The 17,737-nt window shown below is 32.0% G+C and overlaps 1 protein-coding gene across 1 annotated transcript; it reads left to right on the forward strand.

The window, feature by feature from the left end:
- The first annotated feature begins 14,847 nt into the window (after positions 1–14,847).
- Positions 14,848–16,404, forward strand: LOC127732387 (uncharacterized). The gene is made up of 2 exons (XM_052241420.1): positions 14,848–15,149; positions 15,735–16,404. The coding sequence occupies exons 1-2, from the start codon at positions 15,065–15,067 to the stop codon at positions 16,247–16,249; spliced, it is 600 nt and encodes a 199-aa protein (XP_052097380.1). The 5' UTR covers positions 14,848–15,064; the 3' UTR covers positions 16,250–16,404.
- Positions 16,405–17,737: the final 1,333 nt, after the last annotated feature.

Genomic DNA, 17,737 nt, shown 5'->3' on the forward strand with positions numbered 1-17,737 from the left:
ATAGGTTTCTGAATAAATGTAGTCGAAGAACTTGAAATTGGTTATATGAATTGAATTTATATTCAATTAAAGATTTCTTGCTGTTGTGCAAAACACTGTGCTGTTGCGCAATGCTTAGTAAATCTGTTGTCAGACTATAAACAAATAAAATCTTAAATCTCGGAAACCTGAATTCAAAAATTTATAAATATCAAAAGGGAGCTTACAAAAATAGATATAAAAAATTTACCAAAGTTTCATAACTTTTGAGTTATTGTCCGAAAACTGGAAAATCCCCATTTTTGTAATGAATAAAGCCCCATAAATCGGAAACGTATAGTCTAAAATTTATAAAAATCAAAAGGGAGTTCATGTCGATAGAAATAAACAATTCGTCAAAGTTTCTTGCAAATTGGTGAAATTGTTTTTGAGTTATTGTCAGAAAACTGGAAAATCCCCCCTTTTTTAATGAATAAAACTAGGGATGTCAACTCGATAAAGAATTACTAATCGAGTACTCGTTGGATTTACCGAGCGATATTGAAGTACTCGCTCGGAAAAACATCTACAAAATGGAAACACAAAATTATACCTATTTTATATATTGTTTGTCGTTTTCTTAAGAACTTAAAACCCTCAACATTATTACCTAGGACTAGATAATTGTTCCAGGAATTTTATACCATAATTAATAGCTCATTTACTACTTGTACCAATTAAGTAAATTGGTAATAATCTAATCAATTAATTAATCATGTTAAAACACATCTTTAGAAAAATGATTACTCAAACAACAGTATTTGGGAATCGTAAAAAAACACATTTAATGGTCAGCAAATGGGTAATGATTAGAACTTATTGATGCCTTTAATCATTTTTTGAGGGTCAACACAGGGTGCAACGAATTTGTTCTTATTTAGAAATAGTATCTTGTCAGCTTTTTCTGGGACGAGGTTATTTCTCAACTTTGTTACGTATTTAACATTCCTGCTGATGAAAATATTTGCTCTGTCGGTACAGAGGTGGGGGAGGGGGAATGACTATAAGATTAGCTAAAAGTGTAAGCATTGGAAAGGTGCTTTTGTTCATAGCCTACCTCTGTTCTTAGGAATTTAAAATGACAATTAAACGCACACATTCGAGACATATTTTAATATTGATTAATATTTAATTTATTTAAAATATTTTTGTTTAAGCTTAAGAAAGCAACAACATTCTAACAGGAAACTGATTAGTCGAGTATCGTTTTGGTATTCGATACTCGGTACTAACTAGCGATACTCGAGAACTCGTTGACATCCCTAAATAAAACCCCAAAACTCGGAAACGGTAAATCAGAAATTTATAAAAAAACAAAAAGGAGCTCACGTCAATAGATATAAAACATTCACAAAAGTTTCATGCAAATTGTTGAAATTGTTCTTGAGTTATTGTCCCAAAACTGGAAAATCCCCCCTTTTTTAATGAATAAAACCCCAAAACTCTGAAACGTAAATCCGAAATTTATAAAAAACAAAAGGGAGCTCAGGTCAATAGATATAAACAATTCATCAAAGCTTCATGCATATTGGTTAAAGCGTTTTTGAATTAATGTCCGACATGTTGACGACGGACGGACGGACAGACGGACAACAGTACACCATAATATGGCCCATAAACGGGCGTATAAAAATGCTTATTTGGACCCCTTTTTAGGCCCTAAATTCCTAAACAGTTGGGAACATAACCCCCGAAATCAATCCCAACCTTCCTTTTGTGGTTAATTTCATAGAGATCCATTCACTTAAAATAAAGTTATTGTCCAGAAACTAAGTGTCTTCTGACATTGCAGATGACAACGTGATACCAATATATGACTCCAAACATTTTTGGCAGTGTATAAAAATATAAATATGAGGTAAGAATAATAGGCATATCGAAGAACCCCAATAATTGATTTTTTTATGAAATCAAACAAAGTTTTATTTAGACCCTTGGGGGCCTTAATGTGGACCAATTTAGAAACAGGGCCCACACTTAAGATTCTGAGTATACAGTTACATTTGGCTCATCAAAGAATCCCAAGAATTCAATTTTTGATGAAATCAAACCCCAAAGAAGTATAAAGTTTTAATTTAAACACAATTAAATTGATCTAGAAATAAGCAATTCATATATAGAAGTATTAGAAAAGTATTGATGACTTGATGTTGGCCCCTTTTTCCGAAATAGTTAGGGCCATTACCCCCAAAATCAATCCCAACATTCCTTTTTTTTCAGGAGACATCATGCTGAAATCTTCCTTTTTCAACTTCATTGAAGTGAAACAGAAACTTTAAAATACAAACAGGACACAGATGAAGTGACTCTCATTATATTACATTTGTACTTTTTTATACAATGTTGTAAGATGTTTGTCAAAGCTTATGCTACATGTACATGTATTTATTATAGTATTGTGATAACCATAGTTTCGCAATAAAAGTTGTGTTTGGTGCTGCCCTACATGACAGGTACCATACATGCAACAAGTAATGCTGACTAGTCAGGAGCATCTGGTCTTACTTTTTGTTTTATATGAGAGGTCATATATATTGTACATGTTGTTATAGAGCTTTTTATGCCCACGCCGTAGCGGTGGGGGCATAAACTTATACACAATGCTTATTACCACAAAACACAGATCAAGTTTGATTTTTGGTGGCGTCACTTTAACCGTTCTAGAGTTATGCCCCTTAAAAATGGAAAAATTGCAAAATACGTTCTCTAACTGAAGTTTGCCTCTAACAAATGTTATGAAACTTATACACAATGCTTATTACCACAAAACACAGATCAAGTTTGAATTTTGGTAGCGTCACTTTAACCGTTCTAGAGTAATGCCCCTTAAAAATGGAAAAATTGCAAAATTTTTAGTTTCCGTTCTCTAACTTAAGTTTGCCTCAACCAAATGTTATAAAACTTATACACAATGCTAATTACCACAAAACACAGATCAAGTTTGAATTTTGGTGGCGTCACTTTAACTGTTCTAGAGTTATGCCCCTTTATAAATGGAAACATTGCAAAATTTTTATTTTCTTCTAAATATCAAGTAATTTTTAAAATTGGAGTTATCTTCCTTTGTCCATGATTATAGTTGAATCAACTACAATCAATGCTTTATACAATGCAATGTTTAATTTTGACTTCCACAGATAAAACACAGATAAGATGAATTTGGGTAGTGTCACTTTAACCATTATTAAGTTATGCCCCTTTATAAATCAAAAGATTGCAAAATTTTTAGTTTCCATTCTATAACTTAAGTTTGCCCCAACCAAACATTATGAAACCTATACACAATATTCATTACCACAAAACTAAGATCAAGTACAAATTTTTTGTTTCCGTTTTCTAACTTTAGTTTGCCTCAACCTGAAACTTATACACAATGCTTATTACTACATAATACAGATTAAGTACGAAATTCGGTGGCGACACTTTTACCATTTTTGAGTTATGTCCCTTAATAAACATAAAAATTGCTGAATTTTTCATTTCCGTTCTCTAACTTTAGTTTGTCTCAACCAAATATTATAAAACTTATACACAACCGTTCTAGAGTTATGCGTGTTTACAAATAGAAAAATTGCTGAATTTTTAGTTTCTGTTCTCTACTTAAGTTAGCCTCAACCAAATGTTATGAGACTTACACACAATGCTTATTACCACAAAACTCAGATCAAGTTCAAATTTGGGTAGCGTCTTTTTTACCGTTCTTCAGTTATGTCCCTTTATAACTATATGATATTCAAGCGGAGGCATCATCTGTGGACACATGTGGACACTATCCACATTTATTTTTTTTAAATAATTGAAATAGTATTTTTTTATCTTGTGTTCAACTGTTGAATGCTCTTCTCATGTGGGTTCTTTCTGTTTGTCTTGGACCAAATAACACATCGTTTGTAAGAGAGAAGATTTTTTTTTTTTTAAATTTAAGTGAAAATTATTTCAAGATATACAGATAAATAAGCGCATTCATTTTCTAATGTTATATGTCTGATAATATTAATTTCCATGAATATGAAGTTATCTGGATGGATACAATTCTTCTGCAAGAAGTTTTCAACCTTTTTTATTTGGTTATATTGTTCTTAAATGTGTTATGATTACAGTGACTAACTTACCCTATCAAAGGTAGATGAATTTGTCTTTCTCGTGCGAAGTGTATAATTACAATGCTCATCTTCATCATCTGTTGTAGCCACTAATTTTGACTACAATATAGAGAAAGCTTGTTGACTTAAATTTGACTTTTATAACAACAATATATTTCTCTTATACAAATCTACTCCTACATGTCCTAAAAAACAAGAGTGCAACTGCTAAAAATTCTCACCTGTTTCATTCCTTACATATACTAAAATAAAATGCTCCGCTGGGCGCAGCTTGATACGACCGCAGAGGTCGAACCCTGGACAGTTGGGGCAAGTATGGACACAACATTCAAGCTTGATACAGCACTGAATTTGGATTGTGATTAAATATTTGACACAGCATAGGTTTCTTTGTGATATGGAACCTTGTAGTACAATGTCAGAGAGATCCATATACTAATACACAAGTTATGTCTGGAAGTTACAAAAATGCTTATTTTTGACCCCTAATTCCTTAACTGTTGGTACCATAACCCCCAAAATCAATCCCAACCTTCCTTTTGTGGTATTTAACCTTATGATAAAATTTCATAGAGATTCATTCACTTAAACTAAAGTTAGAGTGCAAAAAACCAATGTGTCTTAGGACGACGACGCCGACGCCATACCAATATACGACCGCAAAATTTTTATGCGGTCGTATAAAAACTAAAACTTAGCATTGGAAAACAAACAAAAAAATGAGGTCACAATCATATAGACTGATAAGCACACTGAAGGAATAACAGTACTGTAGTTGAAGAGTTGCCATGGTCAATTGTCGATTTGACTGTCACAAACACTACAAAAGTCTAAAAGTCTGAAAAGACCAGTTTTTGTCTTAATTTGCATGAACTTTTACTCGACATTCTCCAAAAGTATGACTTGTGTCTTAATTTTTCTTGACAAATTCTCATTTATATTAAATTTGTATGAAATTTACTCGACATGTTCTCGACATTCTGAATATGGTCTTAAAATTTCTTGACATTTGATTACTGTCTTGAAATTTCTCGACATATTCTCGACATTCTTATTTTTTCTCAGTATGGCTTGACATATTCTGAACATTTTGAATCGTGTCTTAAATTTACTTGACAGTTCTGAGTTTTACAAATCATGACCAATATTCATGATATAACTTTAATCTTTATTTACAACAAAAATAAAAGTTGGGCATGTAAAATAATTGAAAATTTGGGTATATAAATATTTTTACAAATGCAAATATGGCTATGAAATCTAAAGTATAAAATAATTCAAATGTGGGTGTGTTGATATAAAACAATTTCAATGTGGGTTTTTAAATAATTACAAATTTTGATTCCTAAATCTTATAAATTAAATGATTCAAACCAATCATACTGTAGAGATATTTCATTCTACATTCATAATATTCAATGTTGATATGGTAAATAATTATTATTCCAAAATGTGGTTTATATAAATAGCAAATTATGATGATATACAAATCATTCATTTAACAGAAGAAAAATTTGTGTAATGTCATCTGTTGGAATATATTAAGTATTACACATGGACAGGATGTTCCCCATACAATTAAGGTATTTCACACCCCAGAGTACACGCAACTGTCAAATAGAAGTTATTGCTTTACCTGTAATCAGCCATACAACTTATCAGTTGACCGACCATGCCACTACAATTTAAAAAGTTTGTTGATAGATGAAAATGAAAAAAAACTGAATTGAAATGGATTTTCTTCATCAAAATTATGAAGTTAATTATTTTAACATAAAAACAAATTCAATAATTCCCAAAGATTAAAAGAAAATTATTATCTACTCCAGGAATAATAAAAAAAATGTGTTTATAATGGGTCCCATCAATGATTTCTATAGAAATCATCGGTCTTATGAAATGGTTCTCAAACAGACATGCATAATATAGATCTAAACATTTTTTTTCTTTTCAGGAAGGAGTTATCACAAATATTTATTTTTGATAAAAAATTATAAAATTCAACACTCAAATTTGAATAAAAAAATGTTTTTGGGTTGTTCTAAAAAATGAATAAGGTTTTTGAATCAAGATGGGAACAAATTCCTTGACCTAAACGAAAGCCCCCCCCCCCCCCCCCCCCCCCCCACCTCTTTTTTGAGCCACACAAACCCAAAAGATGAATTGTGGGGTCCAAAAGAGATACAAGACACCTATTTTAGTAAAGCAAATTTGACTGGCAGTTTTGCGAACGGCAAAAATCTAAATGCTGTTTGTCAATACCTTCGACTTATATTCCAAGTGAAAACAATTACTTAAATGTTTAATAAAAATAAATCAAAATTAAACTACATGGGGGATTATTCAGGGTATTCCAACTTAGTTGCACCAAAAGGGTATCTTACTATACCAAATTAATCCTTGATTCTTCAAAGTTTAGTTTAGCCATAATAAAAAGGTGTATATAACAGCAATAGAATGTCATAAACAGTGCAGAATAAGTCTGTTCACATTTCAGGCGAAATTTATACTGTTGAGATAGTGTCAAGACATATTTAAGACTGTCAAGAATGTGTCGAGACATATTCAGACATTATTTAGAATGTCAAGTTTTTCAGACATTATTAAGAATGTCAAGAATATGTCAAGACAGATCGAGACAAATTTAAGACAGTCAAGAATTGGTCAAGACTAATCCAGACTCTTATCAGATGATACAGGAAGTGTCGAGAAATTTTAAGACAATGTTCATACTGTCAAGACACTTGTCAAGAAAAATCAAGAACCTTATTAGACAAATTCATACTATGTCAAGAATTTTTAAAAATTATTCAGACAAATTAAGAATGTCGAGTAAAAATTCATGCAAATTCAGACAAAAACTGGTCTTTTCAGACTTTTTGACTTTTGTAGTGAAATGCAGTTTTACTGGCGACGCTTATATTAATACATGTCTGAATTTGGATTGTAATTAAATATTTTACAATAATAGGTTTCTGACACAGATTAACTGTATTCAAAGAACTTAGAATTGGTTATATGATTTGAATTTATATTTATATATTCAATTTTTTGCTTTTGTGCAATACACTATGCTGTTGCGAATTGAACCCCCCCCCCCCCTTTTTTTGCTTTTAAGTAATACACTATGCTGTTGCGTATTGACCCCCCTCCTCTCCAAAAAAATAAATTTGTTACCCCCCTCACCCTTTATTTTGCCAACAAGAAAAAAATATTGGAAGAAATTTTATTTGTTAATTTCTGAAATCTGAATTGAGAAAAAAAAATTGTCCCCTCCCCTCTTCCAAAAAAAAAATTCTTTCCCTCATGATATGTTTGTTTTCAATTTATGAGTTTGAATATTCCTTTTGTATATATTTTTCACCAACCTTTTATAACTGCATACACATGTAACATCATTTGGCTCTTATTTAATTGTAGAAATTATCTACCCTGTTTCCCCTCACCCACCTGCTTACTACTTCATCATACTGAACAATATACATGATATATGTATGTGTGCCACACTAAAATATACTTACAAATTTATTAACATTAGGTTTGTCTTCATTTGGATCATCAATCTCTATATCCATGCAATTGCCATTGATATCCTACATAAAAAATACAATGCTTATCATTGATTATATTTAATTTTTAATTGATACAATTTACAAAGTGAAGACAATAAATCATCTGAAAAAAAGCAATCAATTCTTACTAACATTTAATATTATGGCATATTATATTTTACTGCAAATTTCAAGGTGCAGATGTTGGTATTCTATCATGTCTATTGTATACTATGTCATAAACAATATGCCGGCATACATCTGCATCTTTTTATTGTATTTCATATACATACAAAAACTAATGAGATATGGTATACGGGTACATGTAATTGGTTAATGAGACAAATATCAAACAAAGTTTAAATGAATTGGATAAAAACAATTACAGGCTGAGGCAACTGTACGGCCTTCAACCAACCCCATATCATATAGTCTGTTATGAAAGGCCCTGACATAAAAATTATGAAACTATTCAATTGAGAAGACTAACTGCCTAGTTTATCATGTTTGTATATAGCATGTTTAGGTAGCAAAAATAAAATGACAGACCTGAAGCTACTTAATTTTCTGATTGAGAGTTTTTGTCATTAAAAACATCTTTTTTTTTTTAATTCTCCCTCACATGATTCAATAAATCCCAACCTTCCTTTTGTGGTATTCAACCTTCTTAAAAAATTTCATAGAGATCCATTCACTTAAACTAAAGTTATTGTCCGGAAACCAATATGTCTTCGGACGACGACATCATACCATTATACGATCCCAAAAAATTTTTTGCGGTCGTATAAAAATAAATGATAAATTCAATGCAATTTTAATGGTGGTTCCTTTAGCAATTTATTTACATAGACCAGAATTATCATCCACCTCACATGAAGTGTAGAAAAAGAATCATAACCCTCGGGTAGTGGAGATACTGTATAAGAAAACCAAAACCGTTTGCAATTATACCTACATTTTGTTTTCTATTGGTATATGTAATAAAACTATGTTACCTTTTTTTCTGTACATGATGTATATGCTTTCAAGTATTCTCCATTACATTTTCTGCATATTCCTTGAAAGAAAAAGAAAAAAGAATGCATAAAATTCATATAAAGAATATATATTTATGTCTATGTCATAATGGATTATATATCATGTATATTCAGCTTAAATATGGGGACAAAATCAATTTTGATAGGAAGCATTTAAGTTGGGGGAGGGGGGTTCCATTATGTAGCTTATAATAATAAATACTTTATTTAAAAAATCATGTACTGTCTAAGTCAAATTAAATTATTTAATTGGTATAAAATCCCAAAACCAAGACATTTGCAAGAGAAGCATAAACAATATTTACAAACATATAAAACTTAAATTTAAGAAACATTCATATTATATAAGTATATATTTAGATGTATTTTGGATATTAAATATTATTTATAGGAGGTGATACATTCTGAACTTTTGAAAATTTGAAAGTAAATGATAAACTTCATCATGTTTATGCATAAACTTTTACAAGTATCAATCAAAAGTGAAAACATTAACTTGCTATGTCCCCCTTTCAAAATACTTGATCCTCACCTATAAAAAAAAACTGTGGTTATATAATGTAAAACTTATTTTTTGGGGGTTCAGGTTTGTGGTGGAAAAAGGGGGAGGGTATCTGTATCTGTATTGGTATGTGTAAAATTCTGTTATGGGCTTATGGCTTTTATACACAGTGGACAAGAGCCCCATTGTTATGGGTGTTCTTGTAGGGCAGTCTTAAATGCCTCTACAGAACCTGCATGCACAACTTTATCATATGACATGGCAGATTTCAAAAATAAAGTTCATGTAGGGGCATATGTTAATACAAAAAAAATGAGAATGTTAAGGTACATGTAGGGGTAATTTGTCAATATAAAAATGTGCACTTTGTTTTAAAATACACATATATTTATATTATCAGTTACTTAGGGAGAAGTGTCCTTGAAAATGTCAACATACTGAACCTGTTTTAAAGATTTCAAACGTTTGTTACCAAACAAACTCAATGCATCAGTTATGAACAAACATGTATATATTTGACAATATAATTAATGAATTGGAATACAAACAAAATAAAGTACATTGTACTTACCAGAGCCAATGGGCACAAATACACCAAAGTCGGCTAACATTCGTCTGCTCATGGCCGTTGTAAAGCTCCGATAAGGCTTGGCCTTTCCCTCATGAATTGGATATTGGCACAAAGCCTTTTGTCTCCAGTTTATTCCAAGGAAATCTCTATGATATGGACAAACACTGAAGTCGCTCTCAACAGTGAACAAACCCACTCTTTTTGAAATAAGTTCCCCCTCGTATGTGACGTCTGCTTCTCCTGTTACACCTGCATTCAATCCAACTTTCAACAAATGAGCTTGGATATTCCTCTGGCAGTCCTTTAATCTTGATAAAGTTGTATGTGAAGGGTGCAGTGATGATATTCCACACTTTGTTCAGGCAAAAAATCCAATTGAGCAGGAGCCCATGGGGGCTGCCATTGTTGAAATCTATTGCATTGTGGGTAATGGGAGATAACTCTAACCTATATTTTAGCATTGTCCAGTCTTTTTGTAAGGACAATATGTGTACTAATGAGACAAAAACACACAGAAACAATTATTGTTTTAATAAAATATGACACTTTATTTTCTTAATTTGTAAAGATATTAAGGTTTCCCATTTGTTTTTTCAAGTATTTCTTCAATGAAAAATATATATTTCAGTACTTTTATAGTACATTATTAAAGGCATTAGGACACAATCTGACATGCTAAAATAGACAAATTATAATATATACCACTTTTTTAACTATGTCAGCTGAAAGTGGTTGAGAATAACTGTTTATATACAAATAATGCATCAGATTGACCAAATTCATGTTCCTAACATTATTTGGTATCTGCCTGATTCTTAGGCGGACTACTACTTAACTTTTTTCGACGGGTACATCAACTTTGTCTTTAAAACAACCATTTTCAATTGTACATCATCACCACTATTCAGGCGCGGATCCGGCCCTTTTGAAAATGGGGAAAAAGAGGGGGTGTTTAAAAAAAAACAAAAAAATATAAAATATCGAAAAAATGGGGGGTTTCGAACCCCTAGAAGATCTCCCAATTCAATTTACTAAATTCAATTGTTGAAGCACTATATTATTCCGGAATGAAGCGGTGGCATCATCTTTGTCTAGTTTGAAAGGGTTAAGTTTATTTGCAAATATTTATATCGGAAATGTTGGGTAAGTTTAAAATTGGACAATAGTCCAACGATATCTATATGACACATACAGTTTTTCAAAAACAACAAGAGTAGATATAATATATTGAGCTGTAAATAATCCGTAAGTCTTCAAATGTTTCTAGATTGATTTCTCGGGACTATCAAAGATCTTCCATACACACGACTTAGATATAACAAAGGAAAATCGTTGAACAATTTGTTGACCTTCAATTGCACATTTACTATATTTGTAATAAATTAACTTCAGTATGGGGTGCTTGAGCAAGTTGTTCTTTTAGATTTCCCCCGTTTTATCGATTGATTAACAAAAGGTCAATACAATTCAGCATTTCGTGAATCGACAATATCATAACATTTTCTTTCGACGAGTAATTTTCTATTCAAAATTGAAAAGAAGGAAACTGCTCACCAAAACTAAAAATATTCTTGAAGGAGAAACACTTCCATTCATTATGCATTGTATTAAGGGGTATTTGCTAAAGCTGAAATATATCATTGAATATTTTATGTTCAATTGCAACCAAATTTCCGATATAATAGACTCTACGAATGATACAGATACAACATTAAATTACTATACTTTTCCGAAGTAACACAAGCCTACAAACAAACAACAGAAGTAAATAAATTAAATATCTGCTGACAAAAATAGATCCTTCGAAAAACCAGAACACATACAAGTCCTTTTTGAAATATGGGAAAGGTAAAATCGCAGGTGGTTGAGTCACTTTCCAGTGTTTTTATATTATCTACAAATTAAAAAGAAAATATCAAACTTCTTTAGATGTAAAGGCCCATTCAGGATGATTTAGATGTGTAGATTCTGCGTACTGACATTGCTTATCATCTTAATAACGTGTTATATTGTTCTTTTATTTGTCTTTGCTCTATTATTAATATTACTTTTACTGTTTGGTCTGTTTTCTGTGATATCCATTTGACGTGGATCGATACTTATACATCCCGTCAATGTGTTTGCATTATCTTTCATTTTTGCTTGTGTTTTGTACGTGTGACATTATGTGTTTCTTTGGTATATATGACGTGGCTCTGTACTTTTTAAGATCCCACTATTTTGTTATTGTTCTATTATAATACCATTATGTTATTGTTCTATTATAATTTTGAAAATACTTTGAACGACAAAATTATTTTACTCGCGTAGTGGAATTAACCATATGTGGATTCTTAAAAATTCTAAAGAACTTCTTGATAAATTTAAATCTCGGTCTTTTTCTGAAATTAGTTCTAACAAAAACTTTTGATTTATCAACCCTGTATACCACCATTCCCCATGTGAAATTATAATTTTAAAAATACTTTGAACGACAAAATTATTTAATATTTCTTCCTGTGTGTCGGTTACATTTTCTGGCGTCAAACACGCGACTCTACACTAAGAGTAGATGTGAATGCAGTCACATGACTTTAAATCTAAATATTTCAATCCTTTATGGGTTGATTTAAAATACATATATAAGTAAGCAATGAATGTGGTTGTTAAATTTGATAGATGCTTTTTGTGATTCTTTGTTAAATGTTTGTTTGTTTTGAGATTGTGACACAGTGATGACTGATGTACCCATATTTTGACAATGTTACCTATTATGTCTGTTTTGTTCACGCATCGTTGTAGATATAATGGAATTTGATGCAACTGTCATAAAAGTGAGAGGTTTAGCGCTATAAAACCAGGTTCAATCCACCACTTTCTTCATGATAAAATGCATGTACCAAGTCAGGAATATGACAGTTGTAATCCATTCGTTTGATGTGTTTGAGCTTTTGATTTTGCTAATTGATTAGGACTTATATCTAGAAATTTACTATGAGGGTCGGTTGAAAACAAAACTTTACGACAAAAGAGATGATTTCAGCTTCCCAGTTGTGACCTTTTCATTTTTAAACCAAAAGTTCCAAGTGGTGAAGTTGAGATCATCACTTCGTAAATTTTACAAACGCAATCACGAGTTAGTTGACCGTTATGGAATATCCGTTATACAGATGTAGTTGACCGTTATGGAATATCCGTTATACAGATGTAGTTGACCGTTATGGAATATCCGTTATACAGATGATATCGGATATGTTCCTTCTGTCGTAACTACAATTCCGTTCCCTTTTCACGAATGTGACCTACCGAATTAGATTATTTAGCGGCTTTGTAATAACATGAACACGACGGGTGCCACATGTGGAGCAGGATCTGCTTTCCCTTCTGGAGCACCTGAAATCAAACCAAGTTTTTGGTGTGTTTCGTGTTGTTGTTGTACCCCCATTTGTAACATTATGTTCACGCATCGTTGTCATATAATGGAAGTTGGTGCGACTGTCGTACAATTGAGGTTTAGCGCTATAAAACCAGGTTCAATCCACCATTTTCTACATTTGAAAATGCCTGTACCAAGTCAGGAATATGACAGTTGTTGTCCATTAGTTTAATGTGTTTTATCATTTGATTTTGCCATTTGATTAGGGACTTTCCGGTTTTGAATTTTCCTCGGAGTTGAGTATTTTTGTGAATTTACTTTTTATTATTTATAGACAATTGAGAACATTTTTACAGTTTTATAGGAAATAGACAATTAAAACGGTTATAACATGAGTTACCTCCTCGCTTATGTTTGAGTAAAGTATGACTTTGTACTTGGTCTTCCTTGTAAATCTGATCACAGATAATTGTAATAAGACGTCAAACAGATAGTATGATAAAAGTTGTACATTGTATTTTTTAGAAAATTATTTCTCACATGTTAGTAATTTTCACATCTCTTCACAAATATTCAGTTATTAAAGAAAAGTCAGAAGGTTCTTACAGAGAATTGAGTATAAACTCATTTATTTATTCTGCATTCATCAACAGAAATGAAACATTAACTGAAATGCATTATAGAAACTGATATATCGTCATTAGAATAAAGTAACACGACGTAGTCCTCGAAGCAGTTCGTGACTATTATGTCTTGTCTAGTTCTCTTTCGAAATTGGTAGGAGAAATGCATTAACATCTTCTTAAAAAAAGACGAGTTTTAGGTAATACACTCTTTTGTTAATGTTGTATATTTTTTAATGAATGAATTCGGGCTAACCAATACACCCCTCTCTGTAAGGAATCTTTTACTTTTTCAAATTTGGCTTGCTCCATCAAATTGTTAAACAACCACTGCGATCGGGTTTGTTTTTGTTTACCTGAATTTTTATCTTCATTGATTTCATGTAATTTGAATTACTCAATGCAATGCAATTGTCCATAAAGCAATCTTCTTTCTGTGCTTTTGAAACAAAAAGTATTGTCCTCGTATCTATAGTTAAAAAATTTTCAGTTGAACCTGTAAAAATAAAAATAAAAAAATAACATAATCATGAGTTTGATTCAACTCGTGGTATGGCTCTTTTCATGATAAACGGAAAATACGTCACGTTACATCTTCAGTGGCGCTGAAATGCATTTTCATTTTTAAAGGCAGTGCTTTAATGCCTTTCTAGTTGCCGGGTTAATCCTTCCTTCCGCGATATCCAACTTATCTACGTGGGGGGTCATTAGACTCCAAGTAGATCCGGAAATGTTGAATTCTCTCCTCTTCTTATTGCGATATAAAATGTTTTTTGTTTCATTTCATTTACATTGGGAAATAGAGAAACGATCATTGTGTTTTGTTAGTTTTAAAAACTTTTGATGTATTAGTATTTTGCATCATAAGCAGTCAACCGATTGACAAACTAGAATTATTTGAATTCCGTGTGGAAAGAGCTCGGGTTAATTTCGAGTGTTATCTGCAATCTAGATGTTTATAAATCATTTCAGTCGTTGATATAATAATTAAAGGTCGACTGAACATGAATTATATTATACAATTTAAAGCGCATTAAACCCGTCTAACGTTATTTTCGCAGTTATATAAAGTAGCAAATTATCGTTCCTGAATAGGTGGCGCCGTGGTAGCGGATCCTGTTCCTCTACTTCTGGTTTCTGCACTGTGCAACTATTTCAGTTATATTTTTAATTAACGATGCCAAGTACTTGTTGTTGTGTACCTGGATGTCATTTAAGAGGAGGACATGCATTTCCAAATGACTTAAAAAGAAGGAAAAGTTGGATAAACGCCATGGCCCATACGCAGATTGGACGAGAACACGATGATATCGTGGAGTCCATCTCAATCAGCTGTTGTTTGCAAGGCACGTTTTACTGAAAAAGACTACGTGCAGGAAACTATTCATGGTAAAACTCTATTTTCCTTGTGAAATATATAGTTATATATGTAATCGCCATGCGAATAAACCAAAGTCTGTTTACAACCGCAATTATCGTTTTAGAATAAAAGGGGGTGGGTAATTCAAGACGTCATAATTTTTTGGATTACGATTCAATGTGATCTGTTTGAGATTTTTTGGTGATTGCTACAATTATAATGATTTCTTACAAGAGGTATATCATACTGAGAATTATTTTAGCAGTAATTATGCTAATGTAGTAATGACAGGAATGCATAAGCTATGCCTCATACATGTTGTAGACTTTCTTGAAAAATATCAATGACAATGTTAACAGGAACAAAACAATGACATGCTCTCATCTATATTATAGTTATTTAGGTACAAACAATGTACGTTTGTTGCATAAGTCTCTCATTGTTTGTCCTTTGGATTTACATAACATACATTGAATCAGGCAAACATAGCTATAGTTTTATCCAGATTGTAATGAATAAATCTAGTTAATATTTCGCCAGGTAGTACAAAGTATACATTGCTAATGGAAGTTCATTTAATTATAAAAAAACTAATGTTTTATAACCTTTTTCAGGGCGCAAACCCACCATACAGAGACTTAAGTCTACTGCAATTCCCAGCCTATTTTCCTGTACCAAGCAAGAGACTGAATCGTCCACAAAAAGAAAAATCAGGGCAGTTTCCTGTGAAAACAAAAGAACTAAACTTGATGAATATTGTAGTAGAAATCTAGAGGAAAGTTTTGATTGTAAAGTTGGTTTTCCTGAAGAAGTCATTCATACTGCAGAAAGGATTTATGACTGTCCACCACCAACTGCCGAGCTAATGTTGAGCTTCACAGATGGAATTACGCAAACACCATCAATGCCTATGTTTTCAGCAGAGAATTTTGAAATGAAGACACGTGACACAGCCATGCATTTTTATACCGGTTTAGAGTTGTATACTAAATTTTTATTTGTTTTGACCACACTTGGTCCAGCAGCACATTGTTTGAGATACATATATTTTCAAATTGATAGGGTGTCAGTTGAAAATCAGTTTTTTTATGACTTTGATGAAATTGAGGCATCATACAACCAACTTTGAACTGTCTAGATTCTAGATTGAATCTAGTGTTAAGAATATTGTGTATACATGGATTGTTTTTATGTCCAAACAGTGGTGTGAGGCTAACACTTGGCCATCTAGTGGTTTAGTCAGGTATTTTTCACCATCCAACTTCAAATTAAAGTTTCCTACGACTTGGATTATTATTGACAGCACAGAATATCCCGTGATAAAACCTAAAGCTCCTAGAGCTCAGGCAACCTTTTCGTCAAATAAAAACAGAAACACTGAAACTTGGCAAAACATACAAAATTCTAATAAATCCTATGAATGGAACTGAAACAAAACTTTCATCTGAAATAACATTTAGTTGTTTTATGTTGTGTAATTTTAGAACTTGTATTGTGCCAAAGGAAGCATAAATAAAAGTGACGCAATGAATTTTGTTCTGATATATATATATTTACAATTACATGCACATGTAAATTGTAATGCATATAAAAATAAGGAGATGTGGTATGATATTCAGTGAGTTTATCAAACTAAAGTGCATAAGAAATGGGTTTAAGCAGTTACAGGTGTTACTGTCACCGTACAATCTCCAACAATGAGAAAAACTCGTACCCTGTAAAAAATTTCAGAGATCTTACAACTAAGTTTTGTTGTCTCACCTTGACTTTGGTGAATTTTTTATATCTGTTGATGTAAATATAAAAAAGAAGATGTGGTATGATTGCCAATGAGACAACTCTCCACACATGCACAAGAGACCAAATGACACAGAAATTAACAGCTATAGGTCACAGTACGGCCTTCAACAATGAGCAAAGCCCATACCGCACAGTCAGCTATAAAAGGCCCAGAAATGTTAATGTAAAACAATTCAAACAAGAAAACTAACGGCCTATTTTATGTAAAAAAATGAACAAATATAACAAATATGCAACACATAAACAAACGACAACCACTGAATTACACTTTTATAGGCTCCTGACTTGGGACAGGCACATGCATGTACAAACAGAATGTGGCGGGCTTAAACATGTTAGCGGGATCCCAACCCTCCCCCTAACCTGGGACAGTGGTGTAACAGTACAATATAAGAAAGAACTATAAAAATAAGTTGAAAGAGGCTAAACTCATCAGATGGATAAATACAAATACAAGTGGACGTGGTCGGGTAGTTGTACATCCAAACAACAAAAAGACACTAAGTACAAATCTGAGAGTACTCGCAGTTACTGACAGCTAGTTCAAAGCCACTAACAACTGATAAAAAAATCTTGCATCTAAGACTAAATTATCAATCCGTAAGCTCCCTTTAGAATTTTATAAATTTTAGATTTTACATTTCTGAGTTGTGGGGTTTTATTCATTAAAAAAGGGGGGATTTTCCAGTTTTTGGACAACAACTCAAAAATGCTTTAAGCAGTTCACATGAAACCTTGGTGAATTATTTATAGCTATTGATGTAATCTCCCTATTGATTTTCATAAATTTCAAATATGACATTGAGAAGAAATTGAA

This window comes from Mytilus californianus, unplaced genomic scaffold (assembly GCF_021869535.1).
Source record: "Mytilus californianus isolate M0D057914Y unplaced genomic scaffold, xbMytCali1.0.p SCAF_24, whole genome shotgun sequence".
Taxonomy (NCBI): Eukaryota; Metazoa; Mollusca; class Bivalvia; order Mytilida; family Mytilidae; genus Mytilus; species Mytilus californianus.

Bases quoted from the DNA above. Each gene is read 5' to 3' on its own strand.
- LOC127732387 (XM_052241420.1), top strand. From the start codon at position 15,065: ATGATATCGTGGAGTCCATCTCAATCAGCTGTTGTTTGCAAGGCACGT. The intron at 15,150-15,734 runs GTAAAACTCTAT...AACCTTTTTCAG, and splicing joins CGTGCAGGAAACTATTCATG to GGCGCAAACCCACCATACAG.